The 13,905-nt window shown below is 57.8% G+C and overlaps 1 protein-coding gene across 1 annotated transcript; it reads left to right on the top strand.

Annotated features, from left to right (window-relative positions):
* The first annotated feature begins 5,340 nt into the window (after nt 1-5,340).
* On the top strand, nt 5,341-8,076 carry PHF24 (PHD finger protein 24). Its single transcript, XM_042838446.1, has 7 exons — nt 5,341-5,709; nt 6,481-6,666; nt 6,844-6,922; nt 7,132-7,334; nt 7,461-7,627; nt 7,767-7,868; nt 7,980-8,076. The coding sequence occupies exons 1-7, from the start codon at nt 5,341-5,343 to the stop codon at nt 8,074-8,076; spliced, it is 1,203 nt and encodes a 400-aa protein (XP_042694380.1).
* The last annotated feature ends 5,829 nt before the right edge of the window (nt 8,077-13,905 follow it).

Here is a 13,905-nt window from a genome sequence, read left to right as displayed (position 1 = left end):
AGAGCACTGCTAAGAGCTGCTTCTAGGAGAGATCAGAGCACCCTAAGTCATGTCCAGGTACAGTGGGCTCCTCAAAACAGTGAAGCAGAGCATTCAGCCAGTGACACCCATAGCAGAAGCATGTCAGGGGATGAGTGACTGCTCTTACCACGCTGGTGAGGGGGATGAAGAGGGTATCCCACCTTCAGCAGCAGTGCTTGGGAGCTGTCCCCTCCCCATCAGCCCAGCACCCACCCTTCTACCACACCACTCCTGCATGCCCCCAGCCCTGCAGTGTGCACCCCTCCAGCCCTCGGCAACAGGAGATCTGAAGCCCCTTTGTGCTGTATTGTGCTGGGAGAACAGAAACCATTGTGTCCCTGCCCCACAGGATGCTTAGTTGGTAATGGTTTAAAGTGGCAGCAGTTTGTGTCTGGAGCTCAATGGGGAAGATCCCAGGGTGGAAGCAGAGCCCTCTGCTCCTTCACCAGACCAGCAGCCCCAGCTCTGTAGTCCTTGAGGTTGTCTCTAAGAAAAGCAGCTCATCCTGGGGGCCAGAAGATTTGCAGGGAAAGCTTTTATTGGTATCTCTCAGCCAATGCCAGCCCAGTTTAAAAAAAAAAAAAGAAAATGCTCCATCTCTTGGAGAGCTGTTTAACACAGCTCAAGCAGCAATTGGTACAGGGACAGCAAACCAGGCTGCATCTGCTCAGCCCCAGTCACAAGCTCCCTGCTTCCTCCGTGTGTGTGTGTGTGTGTGTGTGCGCGCTAGACACCGGCATCCGCTGTCAGCATCTCGCTGTCTCCTGCATCCTTCGGCGCTCAGCACACGGCTCTGGTTCTCCGGGTACCAGCCTCGCCGCTCCTTTCCCCGGCAGGGATTTGTGTGCAGAGCGCGGGATGCGCTGAGCACCCGCGGGGAGAGGAGGTGGTGGCCGGGAACGGCGGCGATGGGCATCGTATGGGCAGCACTCTAGGGCTTGTGCTCTCAACAGGACCCTGGTAAGTGGCTTTTTTTGCTGCTGCTGGAGCTTTGCTCGGCGAGTGGCGTGGGCTGGTTGTGCATCGCAACACCCGTGGGTGGGTCACCCTGGGGTCCTGGTGCCAAGGAGGGGGAGCCTGGGATGGGGCACCTGGGAGAGGGGGTGTGGATGGTGCAGAAGGGTCTTGTGCAGGTGATGGGATTCCAATGTGGGTGTTGGGGATGAAGATGAAAAGTGGGGAGCTGGGTGGGAGCTGTGTCTGCTGCAGAGAAAGGGACTCAGCTGTCATGGCATTTTCATCCCCCTCTGGGAGATGTAAACGTGCGACACACCTATAACATCAGCCATGGTGCGGCAGGATGGGCAGCCTGATCCTGCAGGGACAGCAGCCAACAGCCGGGTGTCCCCGGGAGAGAAACACTGCACAGCTGGGGTTCTGCCCACCCCCCCAGACATTCCTTGCCCCTGCAGAGGGTGATGAGGTTGCTACCAGCATCGGATGCCACCAACCCTTCTGCTGCACTGCAACCAGGTCACTTCCCTGCAGCAACCCTGACAGTATCCTGGCCCCAGTGCACATCATCTGCCAGGGAGAGAGGATGAGGGGCTGCTGCCAGACCCCTCTGGGGATCTCTGGCTGCACAGGTCAGCTCAGGGGATGGAATGTGGGGTGCCCTGGGCAGGCAGCAGCAGGGAGGGTTGTGCAAGAGCTGCATCAGCTCCTCCCAGCACTGCTCACTGCCCTTCAGACCAAGCTGGGTCCTGGGATCTCTGGGTTGTCACCCATATCTGCACTGCATTCCTAATGCTTCTCCCCACAGCGCTGCAGCCCTGGGAGTAGCCCAAGCACAGCACTGGGGACAAAAATCAGTATTAGACTCGTAAGGGCAAGGAGCTGACCTGGTCCACGGGAGCCAGGGTTGGGTGGGGGGAGAAGGGGACACGACATCCTTCCCCAAAGGGGTCCTGCTCCTCACACACCCCTGCTACATCTTTTCAGGATTGGTGCAAGGGATACCAATGCCCCTGCTCGTGGCTGCATCACACTAAGACCTCATTTTGCTCACACTAAGACCTCATTTTGCTCACTGAGCTGCTGCCTACCCAAAGCCAGCACCTATGCCATGCCCAAAACTCTTGCAGCAGCCCCCTCAGAACCCCACCGGGCTGTAACAGCGACCTTATGCTCCCAGCTGTTCCGTAACACATCCACCCACAGCTGGTTCCCGACACATCCATCCTGTGCTTGCAGCCACCACTGCGCCCACGCTGCACTGTGCTGCTCCGCACCCACCCGTGACACATCCACCCAACACATCCACCCGCACCATTACCCCCCCTCTGTGCACAGCCAAAGTCAGTACACCAGCACCCAGCACAAGGCTTTGGTGCCAAGGCCAGCCCAGCTAACCTCCTCCCAGGCTGCCTCCATGCTGGACACCAGCCCCACCTCAACCATGCCTCAGTTTCCCCGTGCAGAGTGCCCTGATTACCTGGGAAGAATGATCCAACAGAGCATGGATGATGAAGTGCTTCCTCGCTGTGGTTCACTCCAGAGATGAAGCAGCAAAGAGCATTTGCCACCACAAGAACACAGGGAAGCAGTGCAGCCTGGGGGATAAGGCAGGATAGGATGTAGATGATTGAAGCAAAGGAAAGGAGGGAAGATGCCCACAGCCGCTGCGATTGCCCCTGGCAGGACTCAGCTGAGCTGGGTGTTTGCAGCCAAAACCAGTTCAGATTTAGCTCTTTGATGGCCACAACCTAAAAATAGCCCTTGTGTCGGTGCGCAGCAGCAAAGTCAAGGCCCCAGTGCTTCAGGCCAAGGTAAGCAGGGTGACAGCACCAGATCTTGAACTGCTGGGCATCTCCAATGGCAGCCACAAACAGCAACAGAGCCAATTTCCCTCAGGGAGACATGGGGATGCCGGATGCAGTGGTCAGGATGCGAGAGGCAGGAAGCTGGGCTGCTATGGGGAAGGACGCCTTTGGTTGCCTTTACATCCAGGGGACACCAGGAGAGGAGGAACCTAGAGAAAGCAATGCAACACTGGGGTTTCTAGGAAGCTTTGGGCCTGGGTCTGGCTAGGTGATGAGGGTGAAGCCATTCTGCCTCTAAATGTACAGACATCCTGTTACAGAGACACCCAGAGAGGAGTAAAATTGGGTTGGAAGCAATCCAGCCAGGTAGTTCTAGCAGAGACATGGAGACCAGCAGGGCTGAGAACAGACACAAGCCATGACAGAAGTGTGATGGCCTCTGGGCTCAATGCCAGGCGTGCAGCAGCTGGTGGCAGGGGACACAGGCTGGCACTGGAATAGGATGATCACCAGGGACTGGAGGCAGGAAGGTACACTGGAACACTTTGGCAATGGCATGGGGCATGTCACAAGCCCATGCTTCCCCAGCCTGGGGAACATCAGCTACCGGGGAGACTGGTGTTCCAAGTGCTCTCCTCTTTTGCATCCTTGGATAGGATGAGGCCAGCAACAGGCCAAGGAGAGCTCAGGGACACAGGACCTGCAGAGGCAGCTCAAGAGGTTGCTGTACCCCCAGCTCAGTGGGTTGCAGGCAGAGTTGCAATGCTGCCTAGCAGGAGAGTTGACCCTACCCATGGCCGATGGGCTTCTGAGCCACCTGGGCAGCGGGTGGCCATGCTGCATGGCCATAGAGATATCCAGGTATCTTCCTTCCCACCAGCACAGCTGCAGCGCTGCTGCTGCTGTGGCTTGGACACATGCCTCCAGCTCTTTCCAAAGCCCAGGCAGCTGTGCTGGGTGCCAGCCACAAACTGAATGTGGGAGCTGATGAGTGCGAATACCCCAGCCCAAATGTGCACGCTCCAAAGACATGTGCCAAACCTGCAGAGTGGCTCCTGGGGACACACGTGTCCCCCTGCACAGGAGATGGGGTACAATGTGTGCACACGCAGCACTGCATGTGAGAATGTACGCACAGATGGTCTTAGAATTGGAGGGGCCAGAAAGCAACATGCATATGTGCGTGCAGTAGTATTTGTTTTTGCATGCCTATGCATGTGTGTGTGCATTCACGCACGTGAACAGGGCTGGTGCAGCAGGAGCTGGCCAGGCAGGAGTGGGAGTGCAGGGCCACGCATCCGCTGCATGGCAGCTTTGGTGCAGGCGCAGTCTGCTGCCTGCCTGCATGCTCAGCTCAGATGTGGGGCAGCTGTAATTACGGTGCTGAGGCTCCCTGCTGCAGCAGTGCCTGCAGAGCTGGGTCATCCTGCCACTGTGAAATCCCAGTCATATCGTTGCTTCTAATTATCTTGTTCCCCAGGAACATCCCTGCCTCCCGGTGTGCCGCGGAGGCCAGAGAAGCTGGGAGATGGCTGCGCTAATGATCCTCTCTTACATAGGTACTGAGTGCCACCAGTCGTGCAGCTCCAGCAAGGACAGGGAGGCTACAGGGCTGGAAGCTCCTATTGTCTGCCACATCTTCCCCAGTTCCACTCCAGCCGGGCACAACGTAGTGCTGGGACCCCTTTGGGGTGATGCAGTGCCCCACATCGCTGGAGAAGAAATTTTCCTTCTCTCCACCTCCAGCTCACTCCATTGTTGCACTTGTGCAGCCTGGGTTCATGTCCACCTGCACTGATAGAGAGCCCAACCTGTTTCCTGCCACTGCTGCCCTCCCCATTTTGCCCCAAGCTGCTCTTACCTCAATTCTGCACCAAAGTCCCTTCTTGGAGTCCATATGCCCCAAGCCTTTGAGCTGCTCCATTACCCCTCCTGCACCTCAGAGCTCTTCCATGACCCAGCCTCCCCTGGGAGGAACCAGCCCCAGGCCACATTTTGAGGAGGACTGCAGGGTGCTACAGGGTGCTCAGCACTCACGGACACGATGCACAAACATACAACTATTGAGGTTGAGAGATGAAGAGACTTGAGGGTGAAAATAAATTTAGGAAAGGTAAGAGAACCAGCATGAGCTCTGCTTCAGTGAGATGCTGGGGGGATACACTGCACCTTCAGCTGGCTAAAAACACTTTTTTTTTCTGGGCTGCAAGCAAAGAGCAGGGTCACAAGTGATCTTGGCCCTCTGGGATCCACTGGTCTGCTGTTTAAAAAGCCTGCAAGCAATCCTTGTTAAGCTGAAGCTGCAGTTCAAGGATGGGTGAGGAAAGGTGCCCCAACACTCAGACTTCCCTTGCTCAGAACTCTGCAGGGGTTTGGGTCCTTCTCCCCACAGCCACCATGGTCACCATCCAAGTATGCTACCATGGGTTTTGGGCTTTTTTTTTCATGGGTTTACCCCATTTTGGGGACCAGGGATTTGTCTCAGTGGTACAGCAGCATGGCACAGCACTGCACCACAAGAGCTTAGCGCTGAGCACCTTTCCCCCCTTGCAGAGCCATGGGGGTGCTGATGTCAAGACGGCAGACGGTGGAGAAGGTGCAGAAGGTCAGCTTGGCTGTGTCAGCTTTCAAAGATGGGCTGCGGGAGCAGCCAGTAGCACGGAGGAGGGCAGAGGCTGGGGGCGTGCGCCAGGGGACACTGGAGCAGACAGTGCAAGAGGCAGAGGAGGAGGCATCTGCAGGGCCATCACAGCCAGAAGAGGTCAGCGCCAGTAAGGCTGCCTGGGAGCGGCTGCGGGATGGCCGAGGTGTGGAGCCAGAGGAGTTTGATCGAGCCAACAGGTTCACACCACCCGCCTTCATTCGGCCCCAGCGAGAGCTGCACGATGATGAGCCACTGGACATCAGCCTGGAGCAGCGGGAGCAGGCAAGCAGCCGGGCATGGGGACAGGGAGGTAGGGATGAGGCCAGAGTTGGAGATGCACAGGGGATGTGCAAGCACCTCCAAGGCCTGCAGGGTGGTGACAGACTCCCCTGAGATAGGTGGCTCAACAGGCTTGGCCACGGCACACATGCAGCTCAGTAGGGCAGAATCTGGGAGTGGGATCTTTCCAGCTCTGGGGTGATCCACTCTGTGTGTTTGTTCACACAACCTTACAGACCAACCCAACCATCCACACCTACAACTTTCACAGCCCAGTAAATCTACAGCCCCACAGTTTATTCACGCATGCCTGCAATCCTATAGCCACCAACCCACATCTGCAACCCTACACAACCATCCACCCACAACCACAAGCTGGCAACCCAGCCAACCAACGACTTTACAGCTTGTCCTTTCACACACAGTCAGCAAACTCTCAAGTCAAAACTTCCATCTATCCACACCCATAAGTCTGTAGTTCAGCCAACCTACAGCCTAAGAGCCTGCTCATCCATACCTGCAGAACTGGACTCCAGAGAAGCTACAACCCCACCAACCCTATGGCCATACCCTTTGACCTTTCATTCACTCCTGTGAACCCATGCACCCTTCCATAAGGTCCCCTGGCCACAAAGCCAGACATTCCTTCTACTATCCCAAGAATTTACTCTCCTGTTCCCTTTGCACTCCTACACATACCAGTGATGTAGGGCCCCCAAGCCAGGGAGCCATGCTGAGCACCCCAAGATGCTTAGCTGTACCATTGCTCCACAGGTCCTCAATGATGAGATGTGTGAGATCTGTGAAGTGTGGACAGCTGAGAGCCTCTTCCCCTGTCGTGTCTGCAGTCGGGTGTACCATGATGGCTGCCTGCGCCGCATGGGCTACCTGCAGAACGACAGCGCTGTGGAGGTGACAGAGACTGCACATACTGAGACAGGCTGGAGCTGCTACTACTGCGTGAGTGCCCACCAGGCTCCAATGTTGTGACCTGCCCCAGGGCGATGGGGCTTCTACAGTTCCTCAGCTCCCATCACCAACACTAATGGGGAGCAACCATGGGGCTGGGGACACTGCCCCCTCTCTATATCCCCCGCCACCATTGGATGCTAACACTTTCCCTGCCTTTCCCTCTAGGACAACCTCAACCTCCTGCTGACAGAGGAGGAGATGTACAGCTTGATGGAGACCTTGCGGCAGTGCAAGATCATCCCAGGTGCGTATCCCTCCTGTGATGGAATGGGCTGAGCCCTTGCTCACCCTGCACATGGCTCCCAGGTTGGGGTGTCACCCTGTTGGGCAGAAGGTATAAGCTGTGCAAAAGATAGCAGCTGTTCATATCCCATAGCAAGGAAGCAGGGGAAATGGGGGGGATGCGCCTGGGGGAAGGCTGGTGGAAGGGCTGCTCTGAATGTGCTCCCACAGAAACCTCCCTGACACTGGACGACTTCCTGCACTACAAGCACCTGGTGCACAAGCAGCAGTTTGAGCGGCCTATGGAGGAGGCACAGGAGGAGCGGGCCACACTGCAGTTCTCTGCCCTGGACCCCGACAAGAAGGGACACATCGAGTGGCCAGATTTCCTCTCCCATGAGTCCATCCAGCTGCTGCAGAAACTCCGGCCGCCGGTATGGTCACAGGGTTGGGATGTCCATCACAGCTTGCTTGTGACCCCGGGGTTTTGCCCAGATCCTCCACAGCCAATAGTGGGGGATCCCCAAACCTGGATGTTCCCCAAACCTCTCTGTCTCCAGAACTCCCTGCTGCGGCTGCTGACAGTCAAGGAGCGGGAGCGGGCACGTGCTGCTTTCCTGGCCCTGGACCAGGATGGCAGTGGCTTCATTGGGGAGGGCGAGTGCCATAAGGCCCAGCACGCCTGGTTCCGCAAGCACCAGAAGGAGACACCATCCTGCAGTGTCAGGTATGGAGGGGACCCCGGCACAGACTGAGGAGGCCTCTCCTTTCCTCCTCCATGGCTGCAGCCCTTCCCTCATGCTGCAAACCCTTCCCTGCCAGCCATTGTCTGTGGCAGGGCTGAACGGTGCTCTGTCACCCCGCAGCATCAGCCATGTTGGGCCCATGTCAGAGAGCAGCCCAGCCAGCAGCGGCAGTGGCAAGAGCCGGGAGAAGACACTGCTGGAGTCGGAGCAGGAGGAGGCCAGGTGAGGGCCGCCCTGGAGTGGTGGGCATGCCATCTTGAAGGGCGAGCACTGGGGAGGTCTCTCTGAAGCTGTCCTCCAGGGGGCTGTGAGGTGACACCATCTGCCCCACAGGTCCATCGACTGGCCCAGATTCCTGCGGGAGAATGTCGCCTACATCCTGGCAGCCCGTCCCAACAGTGCTGCCATCCATCTGCAGCCGCCGGCCTAGCTCCTGGCCTACCTGCCCCGGCGCCATCTTGGTTGCCGAAGCCTTCCCTGTCGCCCTGCAGGGGAGCCCCGTTGCCACGGCGACCGGCCCCGCATGCCATTGGCTGAGGGAAGTACCGCCCCTTTCATCCCACCTGCCAATCCCAGGCAGCTCCCCACCCTCTGCCAGTGGGGAGCCAGCAGCTGATTGGCAGGTGGGAAAGCAGCTGCTCCCCCTTTCCCCTTGCCTCCGTGTTGGATTTGCTGGGTGACGCCCGAGGTGTGGGCTGTGCCGGGTTGCGAGGAGGTGCCGCCTTGGATGCAGGGGAGAACACCCCTGGTGCTGGAGGCCCTGCAGTGGGGAGGCCCTGGAGGCCATGGGGCAGAGGAAGGCTCCTCTGCTGCAAGGCTGTCCCCACCCCGCAGCGCTGACATCCCTGGGTCCCCCTCAGGGCAGCAGTGCAGGCTGGCAGCCTCCCACAGCCCAGAACTGTGGCTAGAGAATAGGAAAGGTCCTCCAGGGTCCTTCCTCCTGCCCCCAGGATAAGGCCTCACAGGGTGGGTGTGAGGCAGCAGGCTACAGGGCAGTAGGGCAGGCTCGACCCAGGGTCCTTTGCAGACCTTGCCCCATGCACTCTGGGGTTGAGGTCTGGTTGCTCCCACCTGGCGAAGCCTCATCACCACCTCCTCAGCCTGGGCAATGGAGGCACCATCCCGCTTGGCTCCCCCTCCCCAAATCAGGGCTTACCCCTTTAGGGCCTCCCTATTCCCTTTAGGCATTCCCTTTCCCCTTCAGAAACTCCCTCCTTTACAAGCTGTGAGACAATCACAGAGATTCAGGCCATACGTGAGGCCGGGAGATGTGCCAGTGCAACATTTCAGGTGCTGGGTCTGAGGTGGGGCATTGGCTGGCTGGAACATGACTGGAGCGAGCAGGCAGCTGGGGATATAAGGTGTTGCAGCCTCCGCTCTGTACTGGGAAGTATCCATTAAACAGCTGTGTCCAACCAACCTCTGGCTGCTGACTATATGAGGCACATGTCGCAGATGCCATACAGCACCCCCCTGGCTTGTCCCAGGGGGATTTGGGGGGATCCCACTGCTTCCTGCTGTGTTGAACACCCTGCCCTGGGTTTGGGTCCTTGTCCCATCATGCAGGCTGTTCCTTGCATCCCCAAAAGTCCTGCAGCAATTATGGGTGGAGAAGCTTGTGCCTGGGGACATCTGCTCCTGACCCTGTCTCCCAGCTGCTCCTGTCCCTGTCTCCCAGCTGCAATCCCAGCTCTGCAAAGGAGGAAAGCTCATGCATTGACAAGGAGCAAAGCTGCTCCTTGTCCACAGAGGTGCTGGAGGCTGTGAGCAGCCAGATAAAAAGCCCTGGGCAACAGTGGAGGCTGGGTGCTGGGAACAAGCTGCTTGCAGCTGCACTGGGAAACTCCAAATAACAAAGGGCCCTCTGGAGGTGTGCTGATGGTTAAAGGCTTCTCCAGTACTAGAGATATCCCTGCAGCACCCAGGGAAAGCTGCTGGTGGCACTTGGTCTTCAACGCTGCCAGCAAAGGGAGGCTTTCCTGCAGACCACTCCCACAGCTACAGAGTCCCAGTGAGAGGGGCTGCCACTGGGTCCAAACCACAGCAGTGTTGTCCAGCTGTGAAAATCCAGGTACCGATCACTTTGCAGAAGAGGACGGTGGAAGGAAGAAGGACAAGCTGGTAGGTGGTTGAGTACCTGAAACCAGAATGCTGTGGGCAGCTGTTTACATTACGCTGCTGGAGCAGGGGAGGAGAGTGGGACTGCACTCTACGTAGGTACTAAAGGCACTCCAAATCCATGCTCTGCACACCCACAGGATCCAAGTAGAGGAGCAGAGCATGGGCCAGATCAGGGTTTCAAAGCAAGCTGTGAAGTGTGTGTGGAGGTCCCTTCTTGCTTCCTCCCTTCCTCCTAGTCTCCAACCTCTGGAACTCTCAGGACACATAAGTCTGTTCCCAAACTACATCGGCATGGGTGCAGTGCCATGACAGTCATGCCCACTCTGCTCCTGGCACTCCCCTGTGCCTGAGTACAGGGCACTGCACCATTTCTGGCTCCATCATCCCTTGCCCCCCCCCCCACCACACACTGTCATCCTTGCCAATACGCGTGGTTGGCTGCTGTCCCCACGGAGTTGGCTAATGAGAGATGCAGGTGGCTGGGCTGGCCCACACCTCTCAGGGTTATACTGTCACCACCATGTCAGCTGCCCAGTGTGCACCTGCTGTGGCAGATGCAGTCCCCCAGCCACCACCAGTGGGGAGACAGAACATGTCTCCAGCCTGCCAGTACGTGGTGGGAAACGCATTGCAGGGCACTGCTATGGCATTCCAGCTGTGACATGCTGATGTGCTGCTCCACCAAGACCAGTGTCCTCTGCTGGTCCAACTGGAGAATGTGTCCCTGTCCCTAGGAAAGCCTGAGTAGCCTGTATTCCTCTGCCACTGCAAACCTCTCCTGAATGCTGGTGCAAAGCACCACGGGTCTCATAGCCCCAAATTACAGGAGCTGGTAGGAGTTGAGGCTGCAACAAGGACAGCCCAACCCCACAGATGCACTCTTCCTTCATGATCAGACCCTCCCTGGAAGGAAATCCTAGACTTGATAATTTCATTGTAGTTGAGGTGTCAGAGCTGCCTATATATCACCCCAAGGTCCACGGTCCTTCACCCCAGGTCCATCGCCACCGCAGGGTGCTGTCCCGTGGGCACTGTGCTCCTGCTGGGACATCCCACAGCAAGGGCCCGAGGGGAAGGTCCCGCTGCCCCACAGAGCTGTGCACCTAAGTTGCTCTGCCTGGCCGTGGGCGTCCTTGCTGTCCCAGGGTATCCTGCAGCAGCACTGCGGGAAGGTGGCACCCTCTGCTGGACTCACAGACATTGCACAGGCATCGGTAAGCCACCGCAGCGTCTGAGCTTGCGAGGAAGATGAATGCTTGGCTTTGCAAGCCAGGGTGAGGAGCCCAGGAGAGCACTCCCATCCAATCCCTGCTCATGGCCCCAGGGCTCCCCTGGACATGGCTAAGTGCAACGGGAAGGTAACCAGAATGTGCCTCACACTGGAGCCTGCCACTCTTTGGTGGTGACGTTCAGATGGGAGGGCAGAGGTGAGCCAGGCAGTGTCTCTGCAAGCAGTGGCACTGGGGTCATCGCTGGGGTACGGCAGTGAGATGTCTGAAACTCACCCCACTGCTGCCCCGGGGACTGTCAGGGGCCAATGGAAGAAAAAAACTGGGCCACGTGGGCAGTGTACAACAGTGACAGCAACGGTGACATCTCCTGGAGTCGCTGCCACCCTGACGTAAACCATCCACTCCTTCCAGAACAGAGCAGGAATCACCAAGCCCAGAGGGGACATCAGCTTCACTGTCCTTCCAGCAGTACCTCGGTAGGGGACTGGGGACCAGGACCGGCAGGGGGATTAAGGAGGAGGAGAGGTCGGGATGGGATGCGAGGGTCCTAGGCGTTCTCCCACCCCAAGAAGCGACGTAGCCACACGGTGTCGCTCCTGCGCCGCGAGCGCATGGTGGCTTTGGGGCCCGCGCTGATGGCCGGGGTGCGGAAAGGGACGAGGGGAGGTCCGTCGTCACTGTCCCGCCCCGGCACAGGGCTACGACCAGGAGCGGCGGAGATAGGGAACGACAGGAACCGGGGACGGCAGCCCGGACCCGTGCCCCACCACTGGTCCCGCAGCCATCGAAGCATGCAGGAACGAAGGAGGCTCCTTTCAGTTCCCAAATGTCATCTTATAGGGTGGTGGAGTGCCCGTGCTCCTGCCCCAAGCCTGGCTTTGGCCTCCATCTGCCTCACACCATCCTTCTCTTCCCCCACTGTTCCCTGCAGGTTCTCCTACAGACCATCTTGCACCCACACAGGACCAACCTTGACTGCTCAGGTGACCTCAACACCACCTCCTCATGCCCTCCGCTCCTTCCTTCCCACAGTCCTGCTCACACATGGAGCCACGGGGGCCCACACAGTGCAGGGACAAGAGACGAACTGTGGGCACTGTAAACACTGCACTCCCCGCAGTGGCTCTGCTGGAGGCTGTGACTCATGGCAGCAGCCCACGCAGCACTCAGGCAGCGTCCAGGTCCTCTGCGTCGGTGCTGGGAGCAGCACAGAGACAGCAGGTGTTGTGTGCCTCTCTCTGTGCGCTTCCTGCTCCTATTGTCCTGACCCTGCAAAAGGAATGGGAGGTGGCACATGGGACAGAGGGCAAAAAGGAGGGGTGGAAAATGATTTGTGGTGAGGGGAAAGGTGTGTTCAGCCTTTCTATTTCAGCTGTGCAGACCTCAACCACTGCACAGCGAGGGATGTCATGCCTACCACCCAAATGATCCCCTGCACTCGTGTTCCTTATAGGATGTATCCCTGAGTCTGACAGTCAGCATATGTGGTCACATCAGGTAAGCTCACATGCACTGGTGACACCAATGGCAAGGCACATCTAGGATTGATCTGGGTTTGAAGCATAGCCTGGCTGGCCAGGAAGAAAGGAAGGCAGCCAGGATACCTGGAAAGCATGGATTTGGCTCACAGCCACCCTAGAAAGCCAGCCTAGCTTTTGGCACTGGGCTGGGAAGCAGTGGGCTGAGGACAATGAGCCCAGTCCTCCAGTCTGGGTTACATGCACTCCACACACCTAGCTGACGGGGCAGAGCAGCCAGCCTGCCCCACACACCATGGCATCCTGCACTGGGATTATCACAGCCCCTTCTTGCCAGTGGAACAATGACAAGGGCAGCAAAGAGGGGGGCACCTCAATACCCTGCAGACAGCCAGGGACCAGTCACAAAGAGATCTGGGGGCTGAATTGAGCGATCCGTGAGGAGCCGCACACAACTATATCTGTCTCATTTGGCTGAGTGATGATTAAGGGAGGGACATGAGAGCAGACTGCAAACTACTAGGCAGAGGAGGAATTATTTAGACTGGAGTGTGGGGGTGGAGCACTGGGGGAGCTGGAAGGAGAGAGGTGGAGGGGGGATGCTGGTGGGATGCCTTGACGGCATTCTGCTCCCTGGTCCTGGATACCAGTCTGGGGAGAGGCAGCAGGAGGTCTGGGGGTTGGCACCCTGTGTGAGCTTTCTACATCTGCGGAGGAAATGCCTCCAGCAAAACAAGGTCCTGCCCCATCCCACAGCCGACATCTCACAGGGCTTGCCATGCCACAGAGTCGGCATCTCCATGTGAATTCCCTCCGAACATATCTAGGCATGGAGTAACGCACCCACAGCTGCTGTGCAGGGCAGCGCTGGGTGTGCACAGCTCCATCCCTGCCCAGTCGTCCATGCAGAGCAGTTGCAGGAGCTATTTCTGCTCACCTCCTGTACTCAGCTGTGGGCACGTTAACCACAGTGCTGTGGGCCAGTGGTAGGGACAGCTGCTGATGGGGGACAGCTGGGTACTGGCCTTACAGGAATTCATTAAGCCTTGGGTATGTGAGTTGAATTTTTATCAATATAGAGATGAAGGGGAAAAAATGACCCTGCTGTGTGGTGGCTCCCCTGCCTGGCACAGAGCGCTTCCACCTTGCACTTGGGGCATGATAAAAATCAAAGGCAAGAGGAGGGGATGCTGAGCCAGTGGCCATGATCCAGGAAAAGAAATTAAGGAAGGACAGCCACCCTGGGGACACCACCCATCACAACAGTCCCACAAGCAGTGGCACCTCTGTCACCACCAGGTCCCTGGGATGGCAGCGAGGGAAGGGGTACAGGGGCCACAGCATCACCCCAGCTTCATCTCTGGTCCCCTCATCCTCAAAGCAACCTGATATCCTCTTCCGACACTGTGAGCGTAGCATGGCAACAGT

This window comes from Centrocercus urophasianus, unplaced genomic scaffold, assembly GCF_019232065.1.
Source record: "Centrocercus urophasianus isolate 14NV4802_14NV808 unplaced genomic scaffold, USGS_Curo_1.0 seq_8, whole genome shotgun sequence".
NCBI lineage: Eukaryota > Metazoa > Chordata > Aves > Galliformes > Phasianidae > Centrocercus > Centrocercus urophasianus.
This window is presented reverse-complemented; position numbering and strand designations above follow the sequence as displayed.